At 29.1% G+C, this 27131-nt stretch overlaps 1 protein-coding gene across 1 annotated transcript; it reads left to right on the top strand.

Moving 5' to 3' along the window:
* Positions 1–14480: 14480 nt before the first annotated feature.
* Positions 14481–16158, top strand: LOC106776892 (heavy metal-associated isoprenylated plant protein 3). Its single transcript, XM_014664373.2, has 5 exons — positions 14481–14574; positions 14657–14786; positions 14872–15077; positions 15300–15381; positions 15472–16158. Exons 1-5 carry the CDS (start codon positions 14566–14568, stop codon positions 15900–15902), a joined length of 858 nt encoding a protein of 285 aa, XP_014519859.1. The 5' UTR covers positions 14481–14565; the 3' UTR covers positions 15903–16158.
* The last annotated feature ends 10973 nt before the right edge of the window (positions 16159–27131 follow it).

The raw sequence follows: 27131 nt of genomic DNA, 5'->3' as shown, positions 1-27131 counted from the left end.
ATTCAAAACCTAAGTGTTCTTAACCATGTGGGACCATTATATCACTTATTAACAAATTCCTCCTTAAGCTGAATATTATATCAGTTTATATTAGATTCTGCGCACACTTTTAGTGATTTGTATAACTTGAGGAAGGTATCCAACTTCAATGGTTTGGTCATAATATTAGATATTTGTTCTTGTGTCTCATTGTGTATCATCTTAATAGTTCAGTTCTAGTCTTGGTAAGATTTCGAAGGAAGTGAAATCGGACATCAAAATGTTTACAACGGCCATGCATTACTGAATTTTTTGAAAGCTTAATAGCAGATCTATTGTCACAGTAAATTACAGTAATAGCTTGGTTTTGCATACCACATAATTTTTCCAACACCCTTTTCAACCATATGGCTTGACAAGCATATGATGTTGCACTTATAAATTTTGCCTTTATAGTTGATAAACTTACAATTGGTTGTTTCTATGATAACCAAGAAACAACAATTGAACAAAATAAGAAAACATAACTAGAAGTATTTTTTCTATCATCTAAATCACCTGCATAATCACTATCAGTGTAAGCTAGAAGTTCATTGTCTCCTCTTTTTTGTAGAAAATGTCAAACTCAGTTGTTCCCTTTACATATATGAGCACTCGTTTGGCTGTCATTAAATGCAATTCAGTGGGATTCTCGATGTGCTAGCTAATTAAGTTCACTACAAACATCATATCAGGTCGAGTAGATGTTAGATACATAAAACTTCCCACAATTTGTTTATAATAACTGGTATCAACCTTTACACCAGAAATGTCCTTTATGAGTTTAACACCACGAAAAATTGGGTTTTGTACTGGATTGCTTTTATATCCATTCCAAACCGTCACAACATTTCTAATGCATATTTCTTTTAACATAAGAAAATGTCATCTGCTCGCTGCACTACTTCAAGACCCAAGAAGTACCTTATTTTACCAAGGTTTGTCATGACAAATTCATGTTTCATGGAGCTTTTGAATTTTTTAAACATCAACTCATCATTGCCAGTAAAAATAAGGTCATCAACATACAAACTAACAATTAATATGGTACCTTCCTTTTCTCTCTTTATAAAGAGAGTATGCTCATAGTCACACTTCTCAAATCCTTCCTTTAAAAAATATGCTTCTATGCGGCTATACCAAGCGCGTGGTGCTTGTTTAAGCCTGTAAAGGACTTTCTTGAGCTTATTTACTTTATGCTCAGCCCCTTTTTTCTCATAACCACAAGGTTGGTCTACATACACACTCTCATCCAATTCTCCATGCAAGAAGGATGATTTTACATTTAACCGATAAAGTATCCATTCCTTTTGAGCTGCAAGTGCTACCTCAGGCTCAGTAGACAAGTACACCTCGACCACTCAACGCAACATCCACAACACGTCACCACCGCAATGCCCTCATCACACTATCCACGAAGCACTACCCCTGGTGCCACAACCATAACCCAATTACGAACCTGAACCCCAACTGTAGCACCCTGAAACATGTGTCAACGAACCCTAGCTATAGAAACCCCAAACCGCCGTCTTCAATCCCAACCAAAGAATCCCTAAATCGGCGTCAACCAACCAACCCTCACTTGTCCTAGAATCGCTCTTCAAATCAATATTGAAGGGCACCAACAGAATAGGGAAGGGAAGGAGGAAGCTTCAAACGAGAACAAAGGGGAGGGAAATTGGGAAATTTGGGGAAAGGTATGAACGAATACCCAATTCTCGTGATTTAAACCGTCGTGGACATTCGCAAAGACCTTGAGGCCATTCGTAATTTATGTCACCCACGCATTACCGAAGGCATTGAGGCCTTCAGTTACAGGTCATCGGTAATCAGCGTGTTTTCTGTAGTGAACAGACACTCTAACACAACTTTAAACTTGGGGACCACATTGTAATAACGAAAAACATTTCAACATTGTACGACAATCCCAATAACTTTCCAAAAAAGAAACGCATATGACGACAAAAATCACTGAACAATAAATTATAACCCACAATACAACATCTACTCACCTTTGACGTGATTCAACTCCAACGACCTCGTTATTCTAACCAAGAACATCCAAAAAATGATGACAAATACCTCTAATGAAATCCTAATTTATGTGAACGAGAACTAATTTCAGTCATTAAATTCCCATTTTGTATGAAAAATTCCTAATTTTTATTAGTGAACTCTAATTTCGCTTCTTGTAACTTTAATGAAAATAATGTTTAATTCTCAAAACAATAGTTTTTAATTAAATTTTCTTATTTTTTTTATATTAAAATAGGAAAATTCACCCAAGTCAATGTATTATACAACTACATTATATCACATCATTTAAAAAAACCACATCAGTATATTTCACGTCAATGTACTTTTAACGCGGTTAACCAATTTAACGACAAAAATCCAATTGATTCAATTTTTCATAAGTACGGATCTAATTGAAAAAAAAAAGTGAGGGACCAATTCAATATTCAATCCAAAATAAAAACCTCAAGAGTAATTAAACTAATTATCAAGAACAATACAGTGACCATCTTTTTATCTTTGGTCACTAAATTGGTTTGTATATAATATGGTTAAATTGATTTCTATATATGTCACTAAAATGGTTTTAATATATAAAATAACTATTAAATTGATTTTTATATATTTGATTTGCTAAATTGGTTTTAGCATAATTAGTCACTAAATTAGTTTTTAAATTAGAAATTGAATTGGTAATTAACACTAGTTACCTATGTTTTAGCCATTGAATTTTAAATTGATCACTAATTAATTACGGACTAATTTTATCATTTTAGTGGTTAATAATTTAGTTTTTCAGACCAAATTTGCTTATAGTAGTATATTAAAAATTTTCTAGTCAGTTGCATTGGTTTGGCAAATTGACTTATGATCGCTCAATTCAAAATCTTGTGTGGTTTTATAATTAGAAACTATTAAGTATGAACACGCAAGCTATTAAGTAGTTAGTGTTGTCTTTTTATCATTTTGTGTGTTTTCAACAATTTTGATTGCTTATTTTCTTGGAGAGTAATATAAGAAAATTACTTGAGTTAATAAATAAGCATAATTTAGCAAACAGTAGGTCAAAATAACATTTAAAATTTATTTTTTTCTTTCATTTTTTTTCATGCGAAAATGAGAAACAATATTTCAAAATTTTGGAAAAAAAAAATGGAAAACTATTTTGTATATTTTAAAATAACTATTTCTGCTTTGAGTTAAAGGTGGAAATATTCAATTTCTTTCTTCTTTTTTTAACTTTGATAAAAATGGCATTTGGTCCCAATTCTTAATTTTTTTTTTTACAATTTATTTGTAACAATTTAGTGGCTCGCACATTTATTTTGGCTAATGATTCAATCATAATTTTGTTAACTTTCAAACCTTGATCAAGTCATTGAACCATTTAGCAATCAAACATCATGCAATCATATAATTTTATGTTTGAACTTCAGTTATGTTGAAAGAAATTTTTCGATAAATACTTCAAAGAAAAAGAACAAAGTTACAGAACGTCTAATTTACACACAAGCTCATTTTATACCAATCAAAGACCTAAAAAAACACAAATAATCACGCATACATTTATATAAATAATATGGCAATTACTACATCTCAATACAACTATCTAAGTTTTTTTTTTTCTAAATCATAGTTGGCATTAAGCAGACAATTAGTATAATCGTGACTAGCTTTTAACCTATATTGCTCTCAAAATCAGAACATAAACATTTAAGTCATGATTCAGTTACCCTAATTCAACGAATTACAGAATTCCATTAAATTCTCAGAAATCATAAAAAACAATAAAAAAAATGTATGTAATGTGTCCAAAATCAACTTAAAATAATTAGTACCTTTTTTCTTAGTAATACCATCGTGTTCATTGACTTCCGTGGTTCAAGCTCCATGTTTGAAAACACTTACTGTGTTTAAAACGAAGCATCTCACTCAGTCACTGTATTTAGGTTTGAAATTTGTTCACTTATGCTTACTTTTTTCTTCACGACAAATTACAGATAGAAAGGAGATGGCAGAATATATTTATATATATATAAAAGGATTTTTCTTTGAAATTTTTCAATGTTCTTATTTCTTTTACATCTTAAGTTTTCAAACCTAACATACATTTATTTCTTATTATATTATTTATCATTTTTTCTCCTTTTTCCATCTCGACATGTGCACTTAAGAGACAGAAGAACTATTTTGTTCATGCTCAGAAACCAGAGGTTCATTGCAAAAACTCTTGGCTAAGAAACAATTTGGTTTCACCATCGTTTTTGGTGTCATTTTCGTGTACGAGTCTCCTGTCATGCATCCAAAGAAACGCCAAAACAAAAGCAAAGAAAAGTATCTCAAGCATATCTTTTTCTCATGACGAATTAACTCTCTATGCCATTCTTGACGTTTTAGTATCAACATTTTCTTCATGAAAAGGCTACAAAACTGTGTTGATGGTTATATACCCTCAGACAAAATTAACCTTATTTTGAAGGCATATACCATTTCTGGTGAAATTTGCAAAATAAACTCTTCAAAACTGTTCACTGTTCCAGAAGGGTTGCTATAATTTATAAGTTGAATTCCACCATTTTTATCACAATTTTAGCATATAGAAAACCAAAGGACTACACTGCCATATTCAGATCTGGATCTGCATAAGTAACTATATATATATATATATATATATATATATATATATATACACACACACACACACACATCATGCTATGGAATGGGGAAAGGGAATATAGCTTCAGAAATCTTACTTTCTTTTACCCTTCTTTTCAAATTCATCATGTGAACCTGTACGGAATTTTTCTGATAGAGAATCAGGAAGTAATTGTCTTAAAACTGTAAGATCTGTTTAATAAACTGTAGTATCTATCTGTTCTAACAAATAATCTCCTTTATGTAGTACTACACAAACTGAAAATACTAACTCTAACTCGCATGTTTAAGAAAGGTGGTTTTTTTGTCAACCACTTCGTACCATGTTCATCTTTCTTACCCTTCTTTTCCTGGCACAAGTACAATTGACCTGCTGAAGTTGATATTATATATCCAAGATGTCATTCGCCTGCAGATGCACCTGCACCTCGTGCTTGGTTTCTCATCCATTCCCACACACATACACAACGTAATCTTGTGTTTTTTTCCATGAAAATGTGTGTTTTGTAGGGACTAATTCAGGTAGATAGTTGAAGAGAGAAAAGCAAGTAAAGTGCAGGTGCAAATGCAGGCAAAGGCAGCATATTGGAAGGAGAAAAAAACCAGCTTGTATTGTAGAAGCAACATGGGGCAAATGATTTGATGATAAGGATTTAATTTAAAGGGGGTGGATGGAGAGAGAAAGGGTTAATTAGAGAGTGAAAATGTGGAAATTGAGGAGACGTAATGCAAGATGATTATGGTAATGAAGGGTTTAGGAGAAGGAAGAGGGAATGGAAAGAGTGATTAATGATGAGATTATGAAAGGATAAGGATTTGATTATGATCTCCATTATAAGGTTTTGTTGTGTTGTGATGTCGAAAGTGAGAAAGAGCCGTGCACCCGCATGTCTGCCACAGAACAACCTGGTCTTGCATCACGTGAAACAAACCATCAGACCCACGTGGGATTTCATTCCTCACCATTCGCATTCTGCCACGTAACAATTTACCCTCCATTTACTTATTATTACATTACACTCCATTTTTTAAATAGTTTTATTTCATGAGTAAAAAAATTTAATCAGTAATTCTTTCTTGTACTTATTATTACATGAGTAAAAAAATATAAAAACTAAAATAAATCATATTTTTAAATATAAGAACATATAACTGATTAGTTTTTTCTTAAAATATTTTAAAGACTTTAAATTATCTTGATATACATTATATGTTTGTATTTTCTATAATTTTATTAGATAAAAAGTAATTGTAAAGAATTATTCTATTTGTTTTCGTTCTTCTTCTCTTTCTTCTTTAAACCCGTCTTTAAAATATGCTATGCTTATTCCAATTTGTATATTATTTTAGAAAAGGTCATTATCTGAAAAACTGATAGATACTACTTAGCATTTATATTTGCTCACCATGGTCATCTTGGCCTTCTCTTTGCCATGAGTATTGGTAATGAAGTGCAAGAAAAAATTAATGATTATGAGGATTTTTCAAGATAAAAATAAAAAAAAAAATATAATAAATTAATTGAAAATTAACTTTTTAATATTTACAAATATGATCAAGGTGCATAATGAGATTATAAAAAGTACCATGATCATAATATTGACTCTTTCAAGTAAATATGCTCACTGAAAAGCAATGGACAAATGTGATCTTACTTGAAAGGAACACAAAAAGAATCTTTTAAAATATTTTTTTTGATTTTGACATCTACGTACCAAAAGTTCCGCCTAAATTTCACTTATAAAGCCTTCTTAATGTAATTTTAGTTCGTAAATATATTTAATTTTATTTATTTTAAGATTAAGAAATTTTAGTTTATATTAATGATGAGTTCGTCTAAAAGTAAAATACTTTTAGAAAAAAAATATTTACTAAGAAATATATAAGATTTTCTTACTAAGAAAACATAACAGAATAATACTTATTTTTAAAAACGAGCAAATCAGACAAACGAATAAAAATAGAAATCTGTTTATTTTATTAGAAAAATCAATTTTATAAAACGGAAAGTTTAAACCAAGCCTAATATAAAACAAGCCCGATATATTATCTGATTGTTAACAAATATTTTACAGTTTATTTTAAAACATTGCTATTGGTATAGTATTGAATAAGTAATTAAATTTTTTATTATTGACAAACAAGTTACTTTTTATAAGAGGGCTATTCTACATAAACCAGTGAATTTAAACTAAAAATTATATGAGAACACATCCATTATTTAAATGAATTTCAATTTCTTAACATTTTTTTTCTGTATTTTATGAAAATTAATTTATTCAAAAAATAAATAAATTTGTTGGATACTTAAATTCTGTAAACATGTTAAAGGAATTGGCTTTTAGCAATCGAATAGAAATGTCTTTGTACGAAAACAAAAGTGAAAAATAAAAATAGTTTATCAATGTAAATTTCTTACGACATCGATTGTTATATTTAGGATGTATTTTGAACATGTGATGTCAAAATATAAATCATTAAATATAACATTATTTTTAAATGTTTATTAAATTTATAGTGTGGTTTATATAAAGAAATGAAAAAATAGCACATGATAATATGCGAGAAAAAAAAATACAATATTATTATGGGATATCTTAGTAGACAATTTGTTTTGTTATTCATCTTAAAACATTTCGTGAAGAGGACAATGAGTCTTTCTCATCTTGTTTTCGTCTCTGTAAATTTTAAACTATTTCATGACTTAAATAATAATAGAATTAATAACGTGTGTAATTAACCTAAATGTTGTATTATCATGTCATATTATTTTTATCTGTTTTCACACATATTAAAAAATATAAGATTTTGTCAATAATATAAAAAAATTAAATAAAACAACAAATAACTTATATTATTCAAATTAAAAAGGTTTTAGATAATGCTTCACCAATAACTTTCATGTCAAAATAATTTATTTCTGTTACCGTTATTGATGATATAGTTTTATTATTCAATCATTTTTAATAAAAATAGTAAAAGTTATTTTTTTATTTTATATTAATTTCAATGTTACTTTATATTAATCATGAAATTTCATATTTTTATTACATAAAAATAAATAAAGACATTGATGTGAGAACTACTCAATTAATTTAAAAAATTAAGAAATTGAGATTCAAATGAAAAATATAAAAAATTTAAATACTAAATATATAAAACATGGTTAAAAAAAAGACTCAATTAAAAACATACATATACTTAAAAAAAAGGTTAAAAATTGATTAAATATATAAAAAAATCTTAAATTTATTAGTTTAAGATTTTAATTTAAAATCGCCATGCTTTATATTTTATATGGAGTTCCCTCTTAACTCATCTTATGTGAATATACTTTAATTACTTATACATATAAAAAAACAAACTATATAATTGAAACGAAAATTTGAATGAAAAGAGTATTTTAGTTTTTATCTTTGTTTCGCCTCCCATTTCATCTTTCTTGTTTTTAACTTTTCATATATTTTTTGTTAGATTGTAAAATTTAGATGAAAATGAAGTAAATATTAAGTTCAACCGATAATATATTTTTAAATTATTTTTTCCAATTCTTTAATCTTTTTATCTTGTCTAGTTTTAGTTGAATTTTATGAATATTTTAAAGTTTCACATGTCTAATCATAGAAAGATGATAGCTTTCGATTATCATGTGTGTGTTGGATAGTTTTGATTTCCTAATTTATTATAGTTTTTTTGGAGTATTTTTTACTTCTTCCATACTGCATGGTTTTGTTTATACTTTGAGAATAAACAAACACAAAGTAAGAGGGAGTGTAGTTATATTTTAAAAGCAATTAGAGATCTATAAATGTGATTGTCGTTGAGTAAAATAGTTCTATAGTTACGATTGTAGTGTTAGAAGTAGCATATCTTTAATAAATATTTTGATGGTGTCAAAATCTATATACAAATATATAAAAATTTGTTAGGATATTAAATATATAAATAAAAATCATATATATATATATATATATATATATATATATATAATTTAGGGGTTTAAGGCACTTCTCTCCCTCCATTATAATCTCTCATTGAATGTTAAACAGACATATTTTAGATAAATTGGTAAATTGTGTAGTTAGATATAAAATTAAGTTTCAGTCAACATTTATCATTACAAGAAGAATGGTCATTACATACGGCCAAATCCTGTATATAATTTTCAAAATTTGTATATATAAAATGTGATTATATACGAATTACATATGGTAAAAAATCCATATATAAAATGACTGTAGCTAGACTTATATATGGGTATTTCTGTATATAAGTTATATACGGATAATCTGTATATAAATAGATAATTATGATGCAGATATTGTGCTGGAGATAATAGATAATTATGATGCCAAACTAGACACTCAAAGTTGCAGGATCAACCCCTGAAATGCTCATTATATCCTACCTTAACACTCCACTCAACTCAGGACTTATTCACAAGACAATGCACCTCACTCTCACACACTCAAAAATCATTAACAGACTGGACACCACTACACTTGAGACCAATATCAAAATCAGTGCAACCTAGACTCCTAACACCAAAGAAAAACTTTGTACGCATTAGACTACTACACACCACTCGTCATTCACAAACTATTTCCCAAACAAAGAACTTCCCTTAAAACTCACTCATCAGTGGCTGACAAAGTAATCTACATTAGAAAACTAACTTTATTTTGGTGGTTTAACACTCAATTTCGCATAAAAGTGGTTCAAACTCGCTTCTGACCTTTTAGGAAACTTTGTTCACTGATTTTAGACGTGTCAAAACTCTGAAATGAGTTAAAAACCACTTGCAACATAGATTCACTACTTCATTTCCAATTTTAACTCAAAATGTGATGACATATAAGACAATTGTGCACTTAGGCCAAAATATCACTAATTGAACTTTGCTAGTATCCTTTAAACATTATTTTAGACTTATTGAAACTATCAAACAACATATAAACTCTACCATTCGAAATCAAACCTTTCTGATGGTCAAAATGTAAAAAATTATTCCATCACACCACCAAAATCAGGTTTNATTGTTTCAAAAGCTTAAGCAACACAGAAACAAACATAAGGAGGTATAAATGCACTAAACTAAGCTACAACAATGAAGCTTAGCATGATTAAATTCATATTACACATGTCGAAGATGTAAGCACGGTGAAAAGCTTGATAAAATACTGAAATAGAGAAAATGCAACTAGTTTTGAGCAACCAAACTATGCATATTGCATTTCATTGCTTGTTATGGTTTGCTACACCTTTAGATATCTTCAACAACATTAAACAATGTTGTACAAAGCACGAAAATCAAAATCTTGAACTGAAAACATTGGAAAGCTTAAACCATAATTGGCATTTTCCTTAGATTTTAAAACCAAAATTAATGTTCCAGTGCTTCAGCTCATATCACCAAGGTTTCAACTAAAGTGGAATTTTTGGATTGGTTGTGCTTGGTGGTCAGTGTGACGTCCCTTACCATCAATGACAAACCCTTCATTGTATCTATATGTATTATCAGCACGTAAGATTTTATCCCCTTTCACACAGATAATACATACGATTTTTTCTTAGAAAGCTTCGCGCTCAAAGGCGTCAACCTTATATAGGGACCTTATATACAGAATTTTCGTATGTAATTATTTTCTCTTATTATATATGGATATTTCCGTATGTAACATATCCATATATAAAATCCTTATATAATAGGTATATTATATACGGATCTGAATCCGTATATACTGATCCGCAAATAACTGACTATTTTCTTGTAATGTATAATGAGTAAAAAATATAGATTTGATTGTAATTAGATGTTCGAATGATTACCTAATATTATGATAAATGCTTTACAATCATGACAAAGTTGTTTGGAATGAATTTGAGTGTTGAATATATTCTCATATGATGATATAGTGGGGATTTTAATTTATAAAAGATGTTGTATTTACGATATAAAAGTGTTTAGGATTTGATTGTTTGATAATGTTTACATTTTGTACAATTTTAATTTTATATAATTTTTTCGATGGATGAGGATTCATTTATCGAATTTCATTTAGAGAGCAAAATATTGGTTTTAAATCTTTTTCACTTAGCAAATGATTAAAATTCAGTCAATGTGTGAGTTTTGTTCTATGAATTTTAATCTAAGAACAATATATATGTATTTTAAGTGATTGCACTTGTTTACCAGGTTAAAAATTTTCTTAACAAAAATTACTCATAAAAATATAATTTAATGATATGAAATATAATTTCTCAATATGCTTTTTATGTATCTTCCTTCACATTCTTTTACTAAACACATTAGTGAATTAATTTTTGAATCAATATTATATTGTATTACTTATTTTATAATAAAAGATGAAATGAATGTTTTAAGATATAAAAAAGTGATAACTAAAGTGGATTAGTGATTAAAATGGTATTAAGTTAGAGAATTTGATGATAAATCTCTGTTTGATAGTAAATTGAGTTTTGTGAGTCAAACAAAATCAAATATCATATCATTTATGATTCATTTACAAATTTACAATATTAATTTTTTCATGTATATTATGACATTTAATATCATTTTCGATCAGTAAAAACTTAAAGATGTTTGTTATATTATAATAGGAGTGAACAAATCATGATATCATAAGAGGTTGTTAGAGAAAATATATGCGAGAGAGGTTAAATTATTAGGCAAACTAAGTATTATGACAGATTTAATATATAAATCTTAATTAGATATTATTTGTATGAAACCAATCAATTATATATTTTATGTGTGACTTTTGATATAATTATGATCATGTAACTATGATCTTTCTATTAATAATCCATTGATTTTGAAGATAAAAGAATTTTGTAAATGGTTTAAGATATTTTCTTTTGCGTCCTCTTTATGTTTGCGTTGTGTGTATATATATATATATATATATATATATATATATATATATATATATATATATTCAAAGTGTGTAATTTATATACTTTGTATGTTTTAATAAAATCAAAATAATAACATTGGTGTTACAACTTGAAACTTAAGCAAGTGCTAGATAGGAAAACTATTTTAAATTATAAGTTAAGTTAATTATGCTTATAGGACATATAAGCATATATGATTGATATTAGATTGATTATAATTGCATTTTGAATATGTTTGCAATGATTTAACTAATATTGTTTGGCATAGATTTTAAATTTGAACGTTGGATTTGAAATGGTTAAGCTTGATTGTACTATTTATAATAATATAAACTATAAATAATGTACAAAATTGTATTTAGATATATTTTTATCATGTTAAGAAAGTTACTTTTAGTTATAAATAAGTTATTTTTGTGATCATGAATTATATTTTTACTATATATATTGTACCTATATTGGTTGAAATTATACTTATATATATGTTCGTATATGTTTGGATTGAGTTGGTGAATATTCATTTTCATTGGTTTTAAACTTGAATAATGAGTTTGAAATGTTTAAATTGGACTCCAATAATCGTAGTAAATATTTTAAAAAGTGAGACTCATGGTATCACTTGAATGTAAAAGACTTTTTTTTTCTCACATATGTTAAAAAGAAAAGTGATATTAATTAAAATCAATATGTAATATTATGATATGATTTGCTGCAAAACAAAAAATAATAATTCTAATGATTTACAAAATTAAGATAATAGGTAACATATAATTTGATTTGATTAATTTTTGAAATATATTGTTATTAAGACCAATTCTTTCCTATATTATTCATTATTAATTTATTAGCAGTTAATAATTATAAAGTTATTGGAATGTGTGTATAAATACCCATCCCATAGTGAAAAAGAAGGATAGAAAAAATAAAAAATAAAAAGAAAAAGATATACATATGGGTCTTGTAACAAGAGAAGAAAAATTAAAAGTTTTAAAGGTATGTCACTCCTATTTTCTTTTGTTTGATTTAGACATTTTATCAAGTCTTAATATTATATGTGTTTTTTTTACGTTTAACTTTGACATTTTTCACATTACTTTTACTATTTACAAATATCTCGTCTTAAAAATCATAAAAATGATGTTTTTCTTCTTTTCTTTTTTGTTGGTTGATCCCTCACACCGTCCCACTCATTTTCAATTATTTTTTTAAAACAAAATGCAAAATTAAATAAAAATTTTCCAAAAGTACAATTTTTTTTGTCTAACCATCCTCTAATACCTATCACTTTCATGTTTTTTCTCAACGAAAAAAAAATCAAAATTCTTCAAAAACTAAAAATATCAATATTTTCAACATAGACACTCTTTTATAAAGAAATAGCTAATCTTGATTTTTCATTCCAAACGAGAATACATAGAAACATGCTCAATTTTCATTCCAAAACGTTTTTTTCAAATCTATTTTTTATACTTCGTCGTCTTGTCAGGATCACGACATTATAAAACTTATGAATACCAACTTTTTTTAAATAATACAAAACAAACTAAAATCTTTCATAAAAATTATTATATTTGTTATTTATTTTCTTAGTTTATATGTATGACCTATTTATTTCAAATATTTTTCTGTAAATTCTCTTAACCATTTCAAATATCATCCACATTTTTGTAGTCAAAATTGAAATTTAACTCATAAAATTATATGATTTTACATAATATTTCTAATTTAGATTGTGGTAGTCAAAATTGAAATTTAACTCGTAAAATTAAAAAATATATACTTTTTTAGAAAGGATATAAGGATCACAAAAAGAAAAGAAAAAACTGCATATCAGATATCTCTTTATTGACGTCTAGAGCTATAATCATTTATAAATACCAACCACAATAATAGAAGATATAATTGATATGAGTAACCGATAAAAAAATGTTAAAGACAAAGCTATAAAAATCACCAAACTTTGCATTTTTATCATTATCTATATTTTTTTTTAAATTAATAATCAAAACATAACCATTCATTAATCTCTAAATTATTGAGTTTAACCAGGAAGCCAACTTTCAACCAAACATATCCTAAGAAAAATAAAATAACTTATGTCCACTATTTATTTTTATCGTTAATTTTCAGAAGAAGAGAAAAACAATTAAAATTGGTTTAGGAACATTATTACTGAGTGGATCTAGATCAAACCCAACAAGTAGAGGGCCCATGGCCCGAATCACATTTAAGAAATACTGAATAGTAGACTCTGTTGCACAGTGTAAATTGTAATTAGGCTATCAACTCTACACCAACCAATATCAATGGAATGAAAATAAAAAAAAAATAAAAAAAAATCTGATGAACTATTTCTTATTTGAGGTAAATAATTTTTTTGTTGTACTTTTACTAAAATAAATTTATTTTGGTGACTTATTATTATTTAAAACGTATATAACGTGTACATGGGGATGAAAGTTGTTTGATGTTATTAATACGCCGCACACGCTTACAAGTAAAACCTGGGTAGCTAGAGAAATTGTTCAGCGACGAGAGTAGTATATTTAATGAGAAAATGACACGTATTATTATTGTTATTAAAAGCTTTTATATTACGAGAAAAAGAAATGGCAGCAAAAATAGAAAAAGAAGTTGGGAAAATTAAGAGGGGAGGTATAATTGCAGAGGGTCCATTGGGATAGGCCCAGCCCAATTGAATGAAGGAAGCATACGCTTGCTTGGCAAGAGGGAAGAAGTTTCTTGGTCCGGTCAACATAATTAAACCAAGCTCCTTGTGAAAGAAGGAAACACTTCAACAATGGGTCCCACTCACCCACATCATAAACACGCACCATGTGCATAGTTATTGCTTCCTCTATAAATACCCACACAGACCCATATTAAAGACTCACACTTACCACTACCAAACCAACATTCACTCGCTACTCTCTCTCACGCACACACACAAACACGATCATGGGCGCGGTAACTTACTCTCACTCGCTGCTTTCCTTCGCTCTGTTACGTTGTTGCCAATGGTAACTAACCTGTGTTGTTGGTGTTGCAGAAGAAGAAGTCAGGTGGTGGAAATGGCAACAAGGAGAACGAGGACGGCACCACAACCGTCGTTTTGAAGATCGACTTCCACTGCGACGGTTGCGCTTCCAAAATCACTCGCCACCTCCGTTCTCTCCAAGGTTTTTTTCCCTTCCTCCGAGGTTACTTGCTCCGTCCTGTTTGCTTAATTGATGTGTTTTTAAGCTTTTTTGCTTGCTGTTGAAGGTGTGGAGACGGTGCAGGCGGAGAGCGACGCCGGGAAGGTAACGGTGACCGGGAAACTTGACCCCGTGAAGGTGAGGGACAACCTGGCGGAGAAGATGAAGAAGAAGGTGGAAATCGTGTCTCCGCAGCCGAAGAAGGAAAAGGAGGAGAATAAAGACGCCAAAGCCAACAACAAAACCGAGGACAAGAAAAACAAGGACAAAGAGGTTCGTTCTTTCATTCGTTCCTTCATTTCTGGTCCCAACCTTTTCAAATTTTATTTTATTTTACTCTCTCTGCCACTGCCAGCCTGGGATATTTTATTTTAATTTCATAATTTGTTTCGACACTGTTTGGTGATCTCTGTTGATTATTATTATTATTATTATTTGTTTAATTTATGAATTTATCTGTCGTTTGTCGTTAATTTTGCTTAATTTAATTATCAGGTGACTACCGCGGTTCTGAAGATGGCACTGCATTGCCAGGGTTGCTTGGACAGGATTGGCAAGACTGTGCTGAAAACCAAAGGTTGGTTACTTGGTTTTCTTTATCATTCCCTTTTGCGTATGGTTTTGATTTGTCTCTTGGTTTGGCTAATTGGTTGTGGACATGATGTAGGAGTGAAAGAGATGGCTATAGACAAGGAAAAGGAAACGGTGACTGTGAAAGGGACAATGGATGTTAAGGCTCTGGCGGAGAATCTAATGGAGAAGCTGAGGAGGCAGGTTTTGGTGGTCCCTCCGAAGAAAGAGAAGGATGGTGACAAGGAAGGAGAAAAGGACAAGGAAGGATCGGGGAAGAAGAAGAAGGGTGGTGGTGGTGGTGGTGGAGAAGGAGACAGTAACGAAGGGGTAATAGAGAAAATAGATTACAGCAGAATGGAGTATTTGCCACAACCTGCTTTTGGCTTTGGTTATGGTTATGGACACGGAAATAGTGGTGGTTATAGCTATGTGCCAGTGTACCCGGAGCAGATGCACTTTCACATGCATGCACCACCACCACAAATTTTCAGTGACGAGAACCCGAATGCCTGTTCTGTCATGTGAGCGAGGTGTCAGAGGTTGATTTCATTCAACTGGGTGGTGGTGATGGATGATGATAATGACGATGGTGGTGGATTGTCTTGGCCAGTTGGCCAGCCAGGGTTATAGACTAGAGGCTATAGTGTAGACTGTTTCTATTCTTTATTTCAATTTTGGCTTTTAGAATTCCACGAGAACTTTGAGATGTTTTGTTTGTGATTTTGATGTGATTAGTTAACCAATACGGATGATATATTTTCAAATGGCAATGCCACTTTCAGAATTTGTTACTGTCACTTTATGCATAATGTAAATAATAAGATGCAAATTGGAATCTATTTCAAATTTGATTTTGTTCTATGCCGTGTATTGGAACGAAGTTGGTGCCAAATTTCTTGATAATTTAATGATGGTAGGTTTTTTTAACTTTTAGAGAAAAATTATCTAGATACGTAATAATAAACTAATTTTTGTCTAAAAACTTAAAAAAACCAATGATTGTAAATAGATTTTGGAGGGTGGTCAGAAAAGGGGCTGGCACGTACATGTCCTTATTAGGTGTCCTTCGTCGCTGAGATGAGGTGTTTGGTGCCCTCATTAGTTCTGACGCTTATCCCTACAAGTTTTTTGAGCGTTCTTTATTTTAATTTTTTCAACCTTTATAATTTGTCCACTGCTACAGCATTGGCCATGGCATTGCCTCGAAGCAGGGTCGTTAGTTGCTTTAAACTCTGTCCTTTTCCCACTTTTATCATTTGTCCCATATGTTAACTGCTCTTTTCCTTCCCCGCTTTTCAATTTGGCTCTTTCGTTGCTTTCCAATGCTGCTGCTCTCCTCGCCTTCTTCGCCCTGCATAACTTCTCTTCACAGAATTGTAATTCGATTGAAACATCTCATTATTCTCCACTACCATTTCAGTAATGGGTTCTATTTTTCAAGCACATGTGACTCAGGTTTCAAAAGCAATGTACATCCTTAATGATGGTGGTGACCATCTGCTACTGTTAATTAACATAAAACACTGGTTTATAATGATTGTTAAGAATGACAAGTGCATTTTTAATGGATCTGCATTTATCCGTGCACAAAAGTTGTTGTATCCCCTTGGCGTTGGGTTGCATGTGCTACATGATGCTGAGTGAAAACGTGGAGGATCATGATGACAATGCATTGGTTTTATGCATGGCATATTTCTTTGGCGATGATGATGCTATCCAAGACCACTCACCACACTACCCTGCACTCAAAACCCCCTTGGTTTTTGTCTGCCTTTGCCAAAAGAAAGAAACAAGAGCTTTTGTAAAAGAATGGAAAAAGCCAAAAAACACTGCTACACCAACATTTTCAAACAATGCTTTTCAAATCGCATTCCTCTTCTAATACATATTTATACTGAAAATGTGTCCAAATTACGTTATTATTGTGGTAAACACGAAAGATCGTATCATATATTATACAAGGTAAAAAAATAAAAAGGACAAACTAAACAGTAACATGCTTTATATGGAGTATACAAGAAAGAATAAATAAAACCAAGACAGAGAAACCATACGACATAATTTATGACTAACATAAGTCATTGTAAAAGAAAAAAAAAAAAAAAAAAACTCCTCATCATGTCTTTATTATGGCGCTTTTAAACTGATTTATGGCTGTTACTTTTATGGACAGAACAAGCTGAACTTTCCATTTAATAAGAAATTTAATCTATACTTTTTAATTTACATTTTCTATTGTAATTTTTTAAAGAATAAACTTACAACAACAACAAAAAAAAAAGTGTCCCTGCAACTGCACTCCTTTACCCTTTTCCTTTTTGATTTTGAGTTTAGTTCTGTTTTTAATTTTTTATTATTTTTTTAATAATAGAAGAATATTCTGGGCACTAACAGAGCGAGAGGTCAACCTAAAACTTTTCGGCTTTTCCCCTTTACCGAGTGTTGTAATAAAGTGCATTCACGAGAAGGTGTGCTTTGATGTATATTCACAGAAACCAAATATCATGCATTTTAAAGATTCCGTATCCATGTGGTTAAAGCCCTTTTATTTTCATAGGTTTTTTTCATTAGTCTAGCTTCTTATCACTACCATGCTTTCAACTTTAACTATTTTTCTCTCTGTAAATTATTAAACTATTTGGAAGGCTTGAATTCAATTATTATTTGCTTTGCTATTCTTGGTGACTTTGTATTTGGTTGAACAATAATTCACACATCGCTCACACAACAGGCTAGCTTCAAGGTTGGTGCCAAAATCGTACGCATCAACGTACACTTGTGAAAGAAAAATAAATAAAGTGAGCTTTATTCAGAGTTCAATTTCTCCCAAATGGGGCCACACACGTAAAGGGTCAGGCACTGCACTAAAGGACCTTAAATATTCTTTTTCAGATGTAAGTTTAAGAAGGAAAGGTTCGACTTGGCAAACTAAGCTTTACGGAGAAGAAAAAAAAATCACAATTCTCACTTTGCTTTCCTGTAACTTACAAACACTATGAGACTAATCCTAATTGATATTGTACAGGATGGGTCGGACGGCATCCGGACCATCACGATTTGGATTTGTCATCTATGGCTTGACTACATTATCTTGAGTTTATGAACCAAACGGTCCAGAAATTATCTTGATAAGACATGATCGGACGATTTAAAGTATATAGTTAGTCAGAACATGTGATTTACTCTGGAACTAAAGTAAAATGTGATTAAAGTCATTGGATGGAGATTAGAATGTGATTAAGGTTCCATTTTAATCTCTGACTCATGGCAGAAACTATAAATACAATAGTGAAAGGTATGAAGTAGTTGTAGTTGGTTCATATTTAATGTGTATTTATTACTGTTTTAAATTTACTGTATAGATTGTATACTGACTGAGCATAGGAGAACTTTAACAAGTACCTGACCACCCAACTTGAAGAAGAAGGAGATCGAAGGACGTGACCGAAGAGTACTATGGGAGATTCGAAAGCAGAACCGGAGGGTTAGAAAGACAAATTATGAAGGTGTTGGCATTGACTCAACCCCGCAACCGAAACAAATATAATCTTTCATTTATTAAGGTAGTATTGAATTTATCAAAGAAGAAGTTCATTGAGAAATATAAATAATAATAAGATATGAGCATAACTATATATAAGAGAGTAACATCACTTTCTGTTCAAAACCTTAAAAACAATATATTAATGTATATTTTACTTTTATATAGTATTTGACTTTTACTTTTTCAATAATTTTATTGAATGTGAAACTTAGACTCATAATTAATTTTGAATAAATACTCCATTCACCACCTCATCCCAAAAGAAAATTCTTTTGACAAAATTAATAAGTTTAAATCATTTTTTGTCCCTAAAAGTTCTGATGTTCAGTTTAGTCCCCACTTTTAAAAATGTCAATCTTTAGTCTCTATGATATGAAAAATGTATCAAATCAATTCTATCCGTTAATAAATCACAAGTTTTTCATTAAGTTATCCGTTAACAAATCACAAAATATTGGATACCTAGGTATGAAAACTTGTGATTTGTTAAATGTTGTCATGAGGACTGATTTGATACATTTTTCATATCACAAAGACTAAAAATCAACATTTTTAAAAGCGAGGACTAAACTGAACATGAGAACTTAACTTAAAAAAAAAAAGATTTAAACCTAATTAACATGACATCATACTAAAACATAAATATTAACAAAGCAAAAGTTGAATAAAAGTTGAGTTATAATATTATTGAGAACTGATACATAAAAAAAAAGGTAACATCACTTTGAATCTAAAATTTTAAGAAAATAAATTAATGGATGTTTATTCTTATATAATAAGTTTTTCACAGGTATCATTAATGCTTATCCTTCAACGCTTCAACTGTTCCTTTTGATAACGGAAGAAACATAATTGATTGTGGAATATGACAACTGCAGGGAAAAGTGATTGGTCAAAAGTCTTGTCGTCTATGTTCTACAAACATGAGATTTTAGAGAGTCGGGCTAATACTTATTAGGATTAGTTTATAAATAATTGCAGAAATAATTGAAGTTTGGATGGATATGCGATTAAGCAACTTGTAGTAGGATAGGTGGAAAAGCTATGCTATGTGTTGAATGTAATTAAGAGCAAACCAGCAATTTCCAAAGTCTGTTGTCGCATTTTCTTATCCTTAATATCATCGTGGTAATGTCCCAAAAGCTTCTTTCATCTTCTGCATAAATTAAGAACAGTAAAAGTTATGCCCTTTATTAAAATAAGTTTAACCCCTTAATAATTATATGATCCTCTCCTAATTGGTATATTAAATTTTTCAAGAATTTATTATAAGTATATTTTTATGTACAAATATTTTTAACTTTGAATGATTGAGATTATAGAGTCAATAAGTTCTTACAAGTATAACATTCCATATTTGAAGAAAGCAATTAGAAAATAAATAAAGACTACTTATACAACTGAAATGTCCAATAGTACAAGATGTGTTTCATTTTTTTCTTATCACCAAACATCAAACGTTATATATATATTCGGTATAAAAAGATATCAACTCATAAAGTAGGTAAGAAATCATTATTATTGAGAGATAATTATATCATTTATATAAAAGCTACATAAATAATAATTAAGCTATAGGTTTTTCAACCAAAGAAAGGCAATAGAAAACATAACAACTTTACATTTCACCATAAGCAAGAAAACCAAAACTCAAAAAACTTAAGTTTTATATGTAATTTTTTTCATTCTTACTCTTCGTTAGTTAAAGATTCTACTACATTGGTTAAATATTCCAGTACACTAGAAGACAAGATCCCTAAAAAGTTATCCTACATGATAAACATTGAATAATTCAACTTATTAAAAACTAGACATACCGTACAATTTTACTTACTATTTTTGATTCAAATATATATGATTTTGCTACAACAGAATCTTTAGGATCGTAGAACAAAGTATAGATCAATTTTTTTTCTAAATTACTTGTTGCAGTATCTTTTTAGAGGTCAAGGAATTCAATTCAAATAAAACTTAAACATAAATTAAAAGTTAATGCAATTAAAAATTCACCTTATTATATATGTTGTCAGCTGAATATTAAGCGTGCTTTTATGTTGCATCCTTTACCTTCTTGCTAAATGATTTTCAATTATAAGATAAGACTCAATTAATATATGTATATACTGTTTTTTTATAAAGTTTATAATTTACAATTTTATAAGTTTTTTTACTATTTTAATCATAATATTAATTTTAACTATATTGGTCTCGACTGATCTCACTTGTCACAACCCCATACTATTAACATATTGTGAATGTTATTCAGATATTGAGTATATGAAAATTTCGTCATTATACTTCCAAGAAGCAAATTATACTATAAAAGTGTTATGTGTTAGTTATAAATGTTTGATACATTTGTCTCTTGGTGACTCTTGGAGAGTAAAATATTTTAAGAGAATAAAAAATATTTCATGATATAATGAATTTAAGAACTTCTTTATATTTTGCACTTTATCATGTTTCTTTTATTAATTCTTGTAGTTCCTTTAGTTTTTCTTTTTGTTATCCATAGTACAATGGGGGGCCAAAAAATCCTTTCATATATATCCTTTAACTTTTGAGACTTCCAAGTCAATGAATTTGAGAGAGTTTCGAACACGGAAAAGAATAGAAACGTACGTGACTTTTTGTTCTTTCAAGTTAGATGGCTCAAAGGAAACAAAATAAACAAAAAGTCTTCGTAATTATGATTTACTAAACAAGCAAAAACTACATTTTGCAAGAAAACACACAAAATTACTAATTTTGCACTAAGTTTGTAACACTCACAATTAAGTAATTAAATAGAAAATTTAAGGTTTAAACCCTTTTTTGGTTTAAGTTTTGATGTTCAGTTTAGTCTCTGCTTTTAAGAATGTCAACCTTTAGTCTCTATGATATGAAAAATGTATGAAAAATGTCAACACTTAATGAACAATAAATCACAATTTTTCATACCTAGGTATCCAATATTTTAACAGAAGGTATTATGAACAACAAATTACTTAATGAAAAACTTGTGATTTGTTAACGGATAGGACTGATTTGATACATTTTTCATATCATAGGGACTAAAGGTTGACATTTTTAAAAATGGGGACTAAACTGAACATCAGAACTTAACTTAAGGACCAAAAAAGGGTTTAAACCAAAATTTAAACTAATTGAATATATTTTTTTATGTAATGAATTTGTTTCTGCGTGCAAGTAGATAGTATATAGAAAACAAAGAAAATGGTAATAAAGCAAAAGTTTAATAATTGTCTTTAGCTAAAAGCATAAAAAAAGTGCATTGCATTGAAAAGTTAAAGTAGAGGATATAATGAAAACAATGCTTAGACTGTTAAAGAATGGCCAGATAAATAATAAAGGTATAGAAGATTTCCAAAGGAATAAAAGTTTAATTAAATGATGACAAAATAATACTGCCAGTGCACAAGAGACTCCAAAGAATCTTACTGACCTGAAAATCATCACACGTTTTTATTTTTATACATAGTTTTTATATATATTTTTTCATCGTTTTAGTTCCTGCATACAAATACTCCAAATCCATAATTTCTGAAGAAGGTGAACATCATTTCCTTAAAAAAGTGGAAATTTTTTAACATAAGAACTTAAAGAAACAAAAGTCTCACGTCAACTAAAGATAAAACCAAATTATAACATATAAATGAGTACAAATTTCATCTTACAAATAGTTTTGTGAAATTAAGTTAAGTTTAAAATTCACTCTCAACTTATCTAATTTGAAAAGCTAATCTGTCCAATTCAGCTAATTTTTATATAATTTAAAATCAAAATAAAAATTATTTAAATAATTAACTTGTTTATATTATAATATTTTTAAAGACGTAAATATAATGTAATATAAATTATTAAAACTTATAAATTAAGTACTAATTCTGTATTGTATGACTTCTATTGCGGATATTGTCAAAATAATTAAACTTGTTTTTTCAAGCAGTCAAAATGGTTAAATCTTTTACATATAATAGTTTAGTTAGATTATGGTGTTAAAAAGTTGACATCATTAATATATATATATATATATATATATATATATATATATATATATATATATATATATATATATATATATGAAAAAATCTCTTTAACAACTTTTTTTTACAACGCATACGTGGCCGTTTGTAATTGGTGTATTTCAAATATTTTTTTAAATAAATTCAAACAAACCAATAAAATGGTGACACGTGTCCTGTTGTCAAAAAGTTGTTAAAAAAGAGTTGTTAAAATATCATTGTCCATATATATATATATATATATATTATTTTTTGGTTTTATTTTACTTTATTATTATTTTCTTGATATTACATAGAACAGCAATATAAATATACTATTTGGGTTTGATAGTTTGATGATGCTTTCTTGCTATATGGGAACCGGTTGATCCAAAAGTATGTCCAATCTTAATAAAAGTTAATTGATTATTTTTTTTGCCAAATATATATTAGGCCCACTTCTTTTCTTCTTTTTAAAAATATATTTTTTAACGTATGTTTGGAGAAAGATCTGGGCTAGCCCATTTACAAGATGAAAATAAAAGAACTGGCCCATCTGGTACTGGGGGTCGTGGCTGTCGTGGCGGAGGTGCCGGTGCAGCAGTTGGTGATGGCTGTGATGGTGGCGGTGCTGATAATGATGAATCTGGAATTTCTGACGAGGTATGTTGGTCACCAATTGTTTAAATTAAAGTTTTACGTAATCTGCTGGGAACTGGTAAAAAGTAGGGTTGTATTTCAGGCTATAAAACATAGGAATTTTGTTTGTATATTTCGTCTAAGTTAATACTAATAATATTTTTATACAAAAATATATCTAGGTTACTTAGATATATATTTTAAATAAAATTTATTGTGTATAATTATTTTTAACAAAGATTGAATTAATCAAAATCAAGAATTTAAATTCAATTTTAAATAAACATTAGTTAGACAATGTAGGAAAATAATAATAAAAAAGACGAGAGATAAAAATTGTTAAGTAGACTCGATAAAAATATACTGAAAGAATGCACAATGCAAACTACGGTGCAAAAAGATATAAAAGGTAGACTCTTAAAAAGTGCAAAGGTTATATTTCAAATGTTAGACGCTTAACTTGTTATGTTTTGACATAAAGTTATATTTCAAAATTTCAAAGTAAGATGTTCTAACATGTTTGAATATTTAGATTTCTTCATAACTATAACATGCAATGCAATATCAATTGAAGTGAGTTCATAATTTTGTGTTGAAAAAATGTTTATCATTATCACATAGGATGTTGTTTGTAAAGTGTTTAAAATGATGTTAGATAAAATGATGGCAAATTTATGAAAGAATAATTTTTTTAGAAAAGTTGTTGGTTGTCAATTAAATCAATTGAAATTATTTATACAATTTCATACTATGAAAGTTAATGTTAAGTCAACCTATTTGTTTACTTTTATTAGGAATGTACAAAATAGAATTTCAAAAGAGAAGTTCACCACATGCTCTTGTTATGGTTGGATGGAGATAATAAGCTACAAATGAAACACAAATTGATTAAATAATATACGTTGAATTGCATTATTCAAATCTTTATCTAAAACTGGCAAAGGTTGTGAAAAGCTATATGATTCGTGATTCTCTAGAGTTACCAAATTAAATTCACCATACATGAAATAGGGTAGATGTTCTAAATTTTATCCAAAAAAATTTACATCTTCCACTACTGTTGATGAAGATAAATATCCTTCTTATGAACGACATGATGATGGTAAATTTTTGGAAAGGAATGAGATTAGATTTGACAATGCTAGTGATGTTTCTTATAGTCTAAAACTTTCAAGAAATATTAAACTCGTGTCAATACTAAGCATTGCGACAAGTTAAATTCAATCAAGTATTTGTTCAAGTAAATTAACAAATATTCACATAAAGCTACAATGAAAATAAGTAGTTGTTCAACAAAATGTAATGATACACTTATTGTTAATGAAATAAAGATATATTATAATTAAAGGACATTATGAAAAATGTTGATGATGCAAACAAGGATAAACCTTTTAGGAGTAAAGTTGTTTTTTTAGGAGATTTTAGACAAATTTTGTTTGTGGTAAAAAAAGAGCTAAATATGATGTCACCAAATCATCAACAAACTTTTCTGAGTTATGAAAATATTGCAAATTGTTCAAACTTTCCAAGAACATGAGATTAAATGCTACCACAAATAGAATTGCAACAAATATAAAAGAATTTGCGTATAGGATATTGAAAATTGGAGATGTAAACATTAAATTAAATGAAAATGGTGAAGAAATTATTGAAATATCGACAAATCTTTCAATTCAAAATGAAATGTCTTTATTGTCATTAGTCTAATTTGTGTATCTTGAATTTGTAATGAATATGATGTCTCTTGTATTTTTTTTATGATGGAACAATTCTATGTCCAACAATTGAATATGTAGGGTAAGTTATTGACTTCATGTTGTCCTTGATAAATGGTTAGAAAATTATTTATTTAAGTTTGGATACAACTTTTCAATCATATGAGACCAAGAAATTTAAGTTGAGTAGTTTACATATGAATTCTTGAATGAAATAAAATGTCCAAACATACCAAATCATCACTTAAAGTTGAGAGTAGGTTTGTTCGTTATGTTTGTAGGAAACATTGATCAAGCAAAAAGTCTTTGTAATGGCACAAGGTTGCAAATTAATGAGTTAGGGAAAAAAAATGTGAAATTGCTACTATGATCACATAAAAAATATCGGGTAGAAGATATTTATACCAAGAATGAATTTAATGCCTTATGATTATGGATTGCATTTTAAATTCCAAAGACAATCCCAATATCACTCTGTTTTGCAATGAAAATGAGTAAAAGTCAAGAGTAATCTCTTACAAGAGTTGGACTTTACCTTCCACGCCTAGTATTCACACATGGACAACTATATGTTGTTTCTAGAGTCAAAACAAAGAAAGGATTGAAAATTATTGATAAATTTTAATGATCCACTTAACTTGTGAGCAAAAAAATGTTGTGTGAACCTCTAGGATATCCACATACATCGTCTTGTTTTTTCAACAAACATTCTCATGTTATTGTTAAAGGTCATGAAGAACTAATGATTCAACTTCATTATGATGACCTCGTATACTATGAAGATATCCATTGTGAGTCTTCTAACTTCTAAACTTATTAAAAAAACAATAATAACAAAATTGGATTTTAAAATCCAAAACATAACCTTCAAAATTTGATGCATAACGAAATTTGTTAACTAAATTTCTAAAACTAAAATAGAACGAGAAATATTTCTCAATTAGATTTTAAAATTTGATATTTTTTTAAAATTTACAAATTCGTTGTTTTCTTAAATCAAATTTCAAAAATTAGTATATATACCGAAATTTTTCACATTTTCTTCATTGAATTTGAAAATCCATATATTTCTTTAATCAAATTTCGAAATCTTATATATTTTATTAATTAGATTTCAAAATTTGATTAATCTTCTCATCGTTATCTTTATTGGATTTCAAAATTCACACCCAACTAAATGAATCAAGTTTTGCATATCACTTTACTACTTAACATAATAGAAATAAAAATATGTCACCTAGCTTTTCATCTCCCTAATTATCCCCAAATAACCAATAAAAAATAATTAAAACTTACTTTAGAGGAATGGAGTGCACTATGCATATGGATAAGAAGGTGAGTGGAAAAAGAGATGCAGTGAAAGGAAGGAATGGAGGAAGACGAATTTTGGTGAAGGGAAAAAGGGAAGGAAATGACGATGTTAAAGGTGGTAGAAGGAATGGAGGAAGAATAATTTTGGAGTGTGCGACGCGACACTAGGGTAAAAGTGTGAGGGATTAAATATGGTGACGGTAATTAGTTTTTTACCCTTGTCACAGTCAAAGGACGTTTAAAAACATTTGAGGGTGCATGAAGAACAATGTCGGGTGCAGGAAGAAAGCCCCTACGTTTTTTGTCTGAGTAATGCTTTTTTGGAGAAATATCTGGGCTGGCCCATTTATGAGATCAAAATAAAAGAACAAGCTAGGAGGCCCATTATAATAAGGAACTTAAGTTACATAAAAGCACCACTGGTTATCACAAATTTATAATTTGACATTAGCTTCTTGAGTCACAGTCCAACTCGAACACGCAACCAAAGCGGAAGCCCACAGCTCCCTCCCTCCCTCTCTCTATATATATCCCAAACCTC

The sequence above is a fragment of the Vigna radiata genome, chromosome 2 (genome assembly GCF_000741045.1).
Source record: "Vigna radiata var. radiata cultivar VC1973A chromosome 2, Vradiata_ver6, whole genome shotgun sequence".
Taxonomy (NCBI): domain Eukaryota; kingdom Viridiplantae; phylum Streptophyta; class Magnoliopsida; order Fabales; family Fabaceae; genus Vigna; species Vigna radiata.
This window is presented reverse-complemented; position numbering and strand designations above follow the sequence as displayed.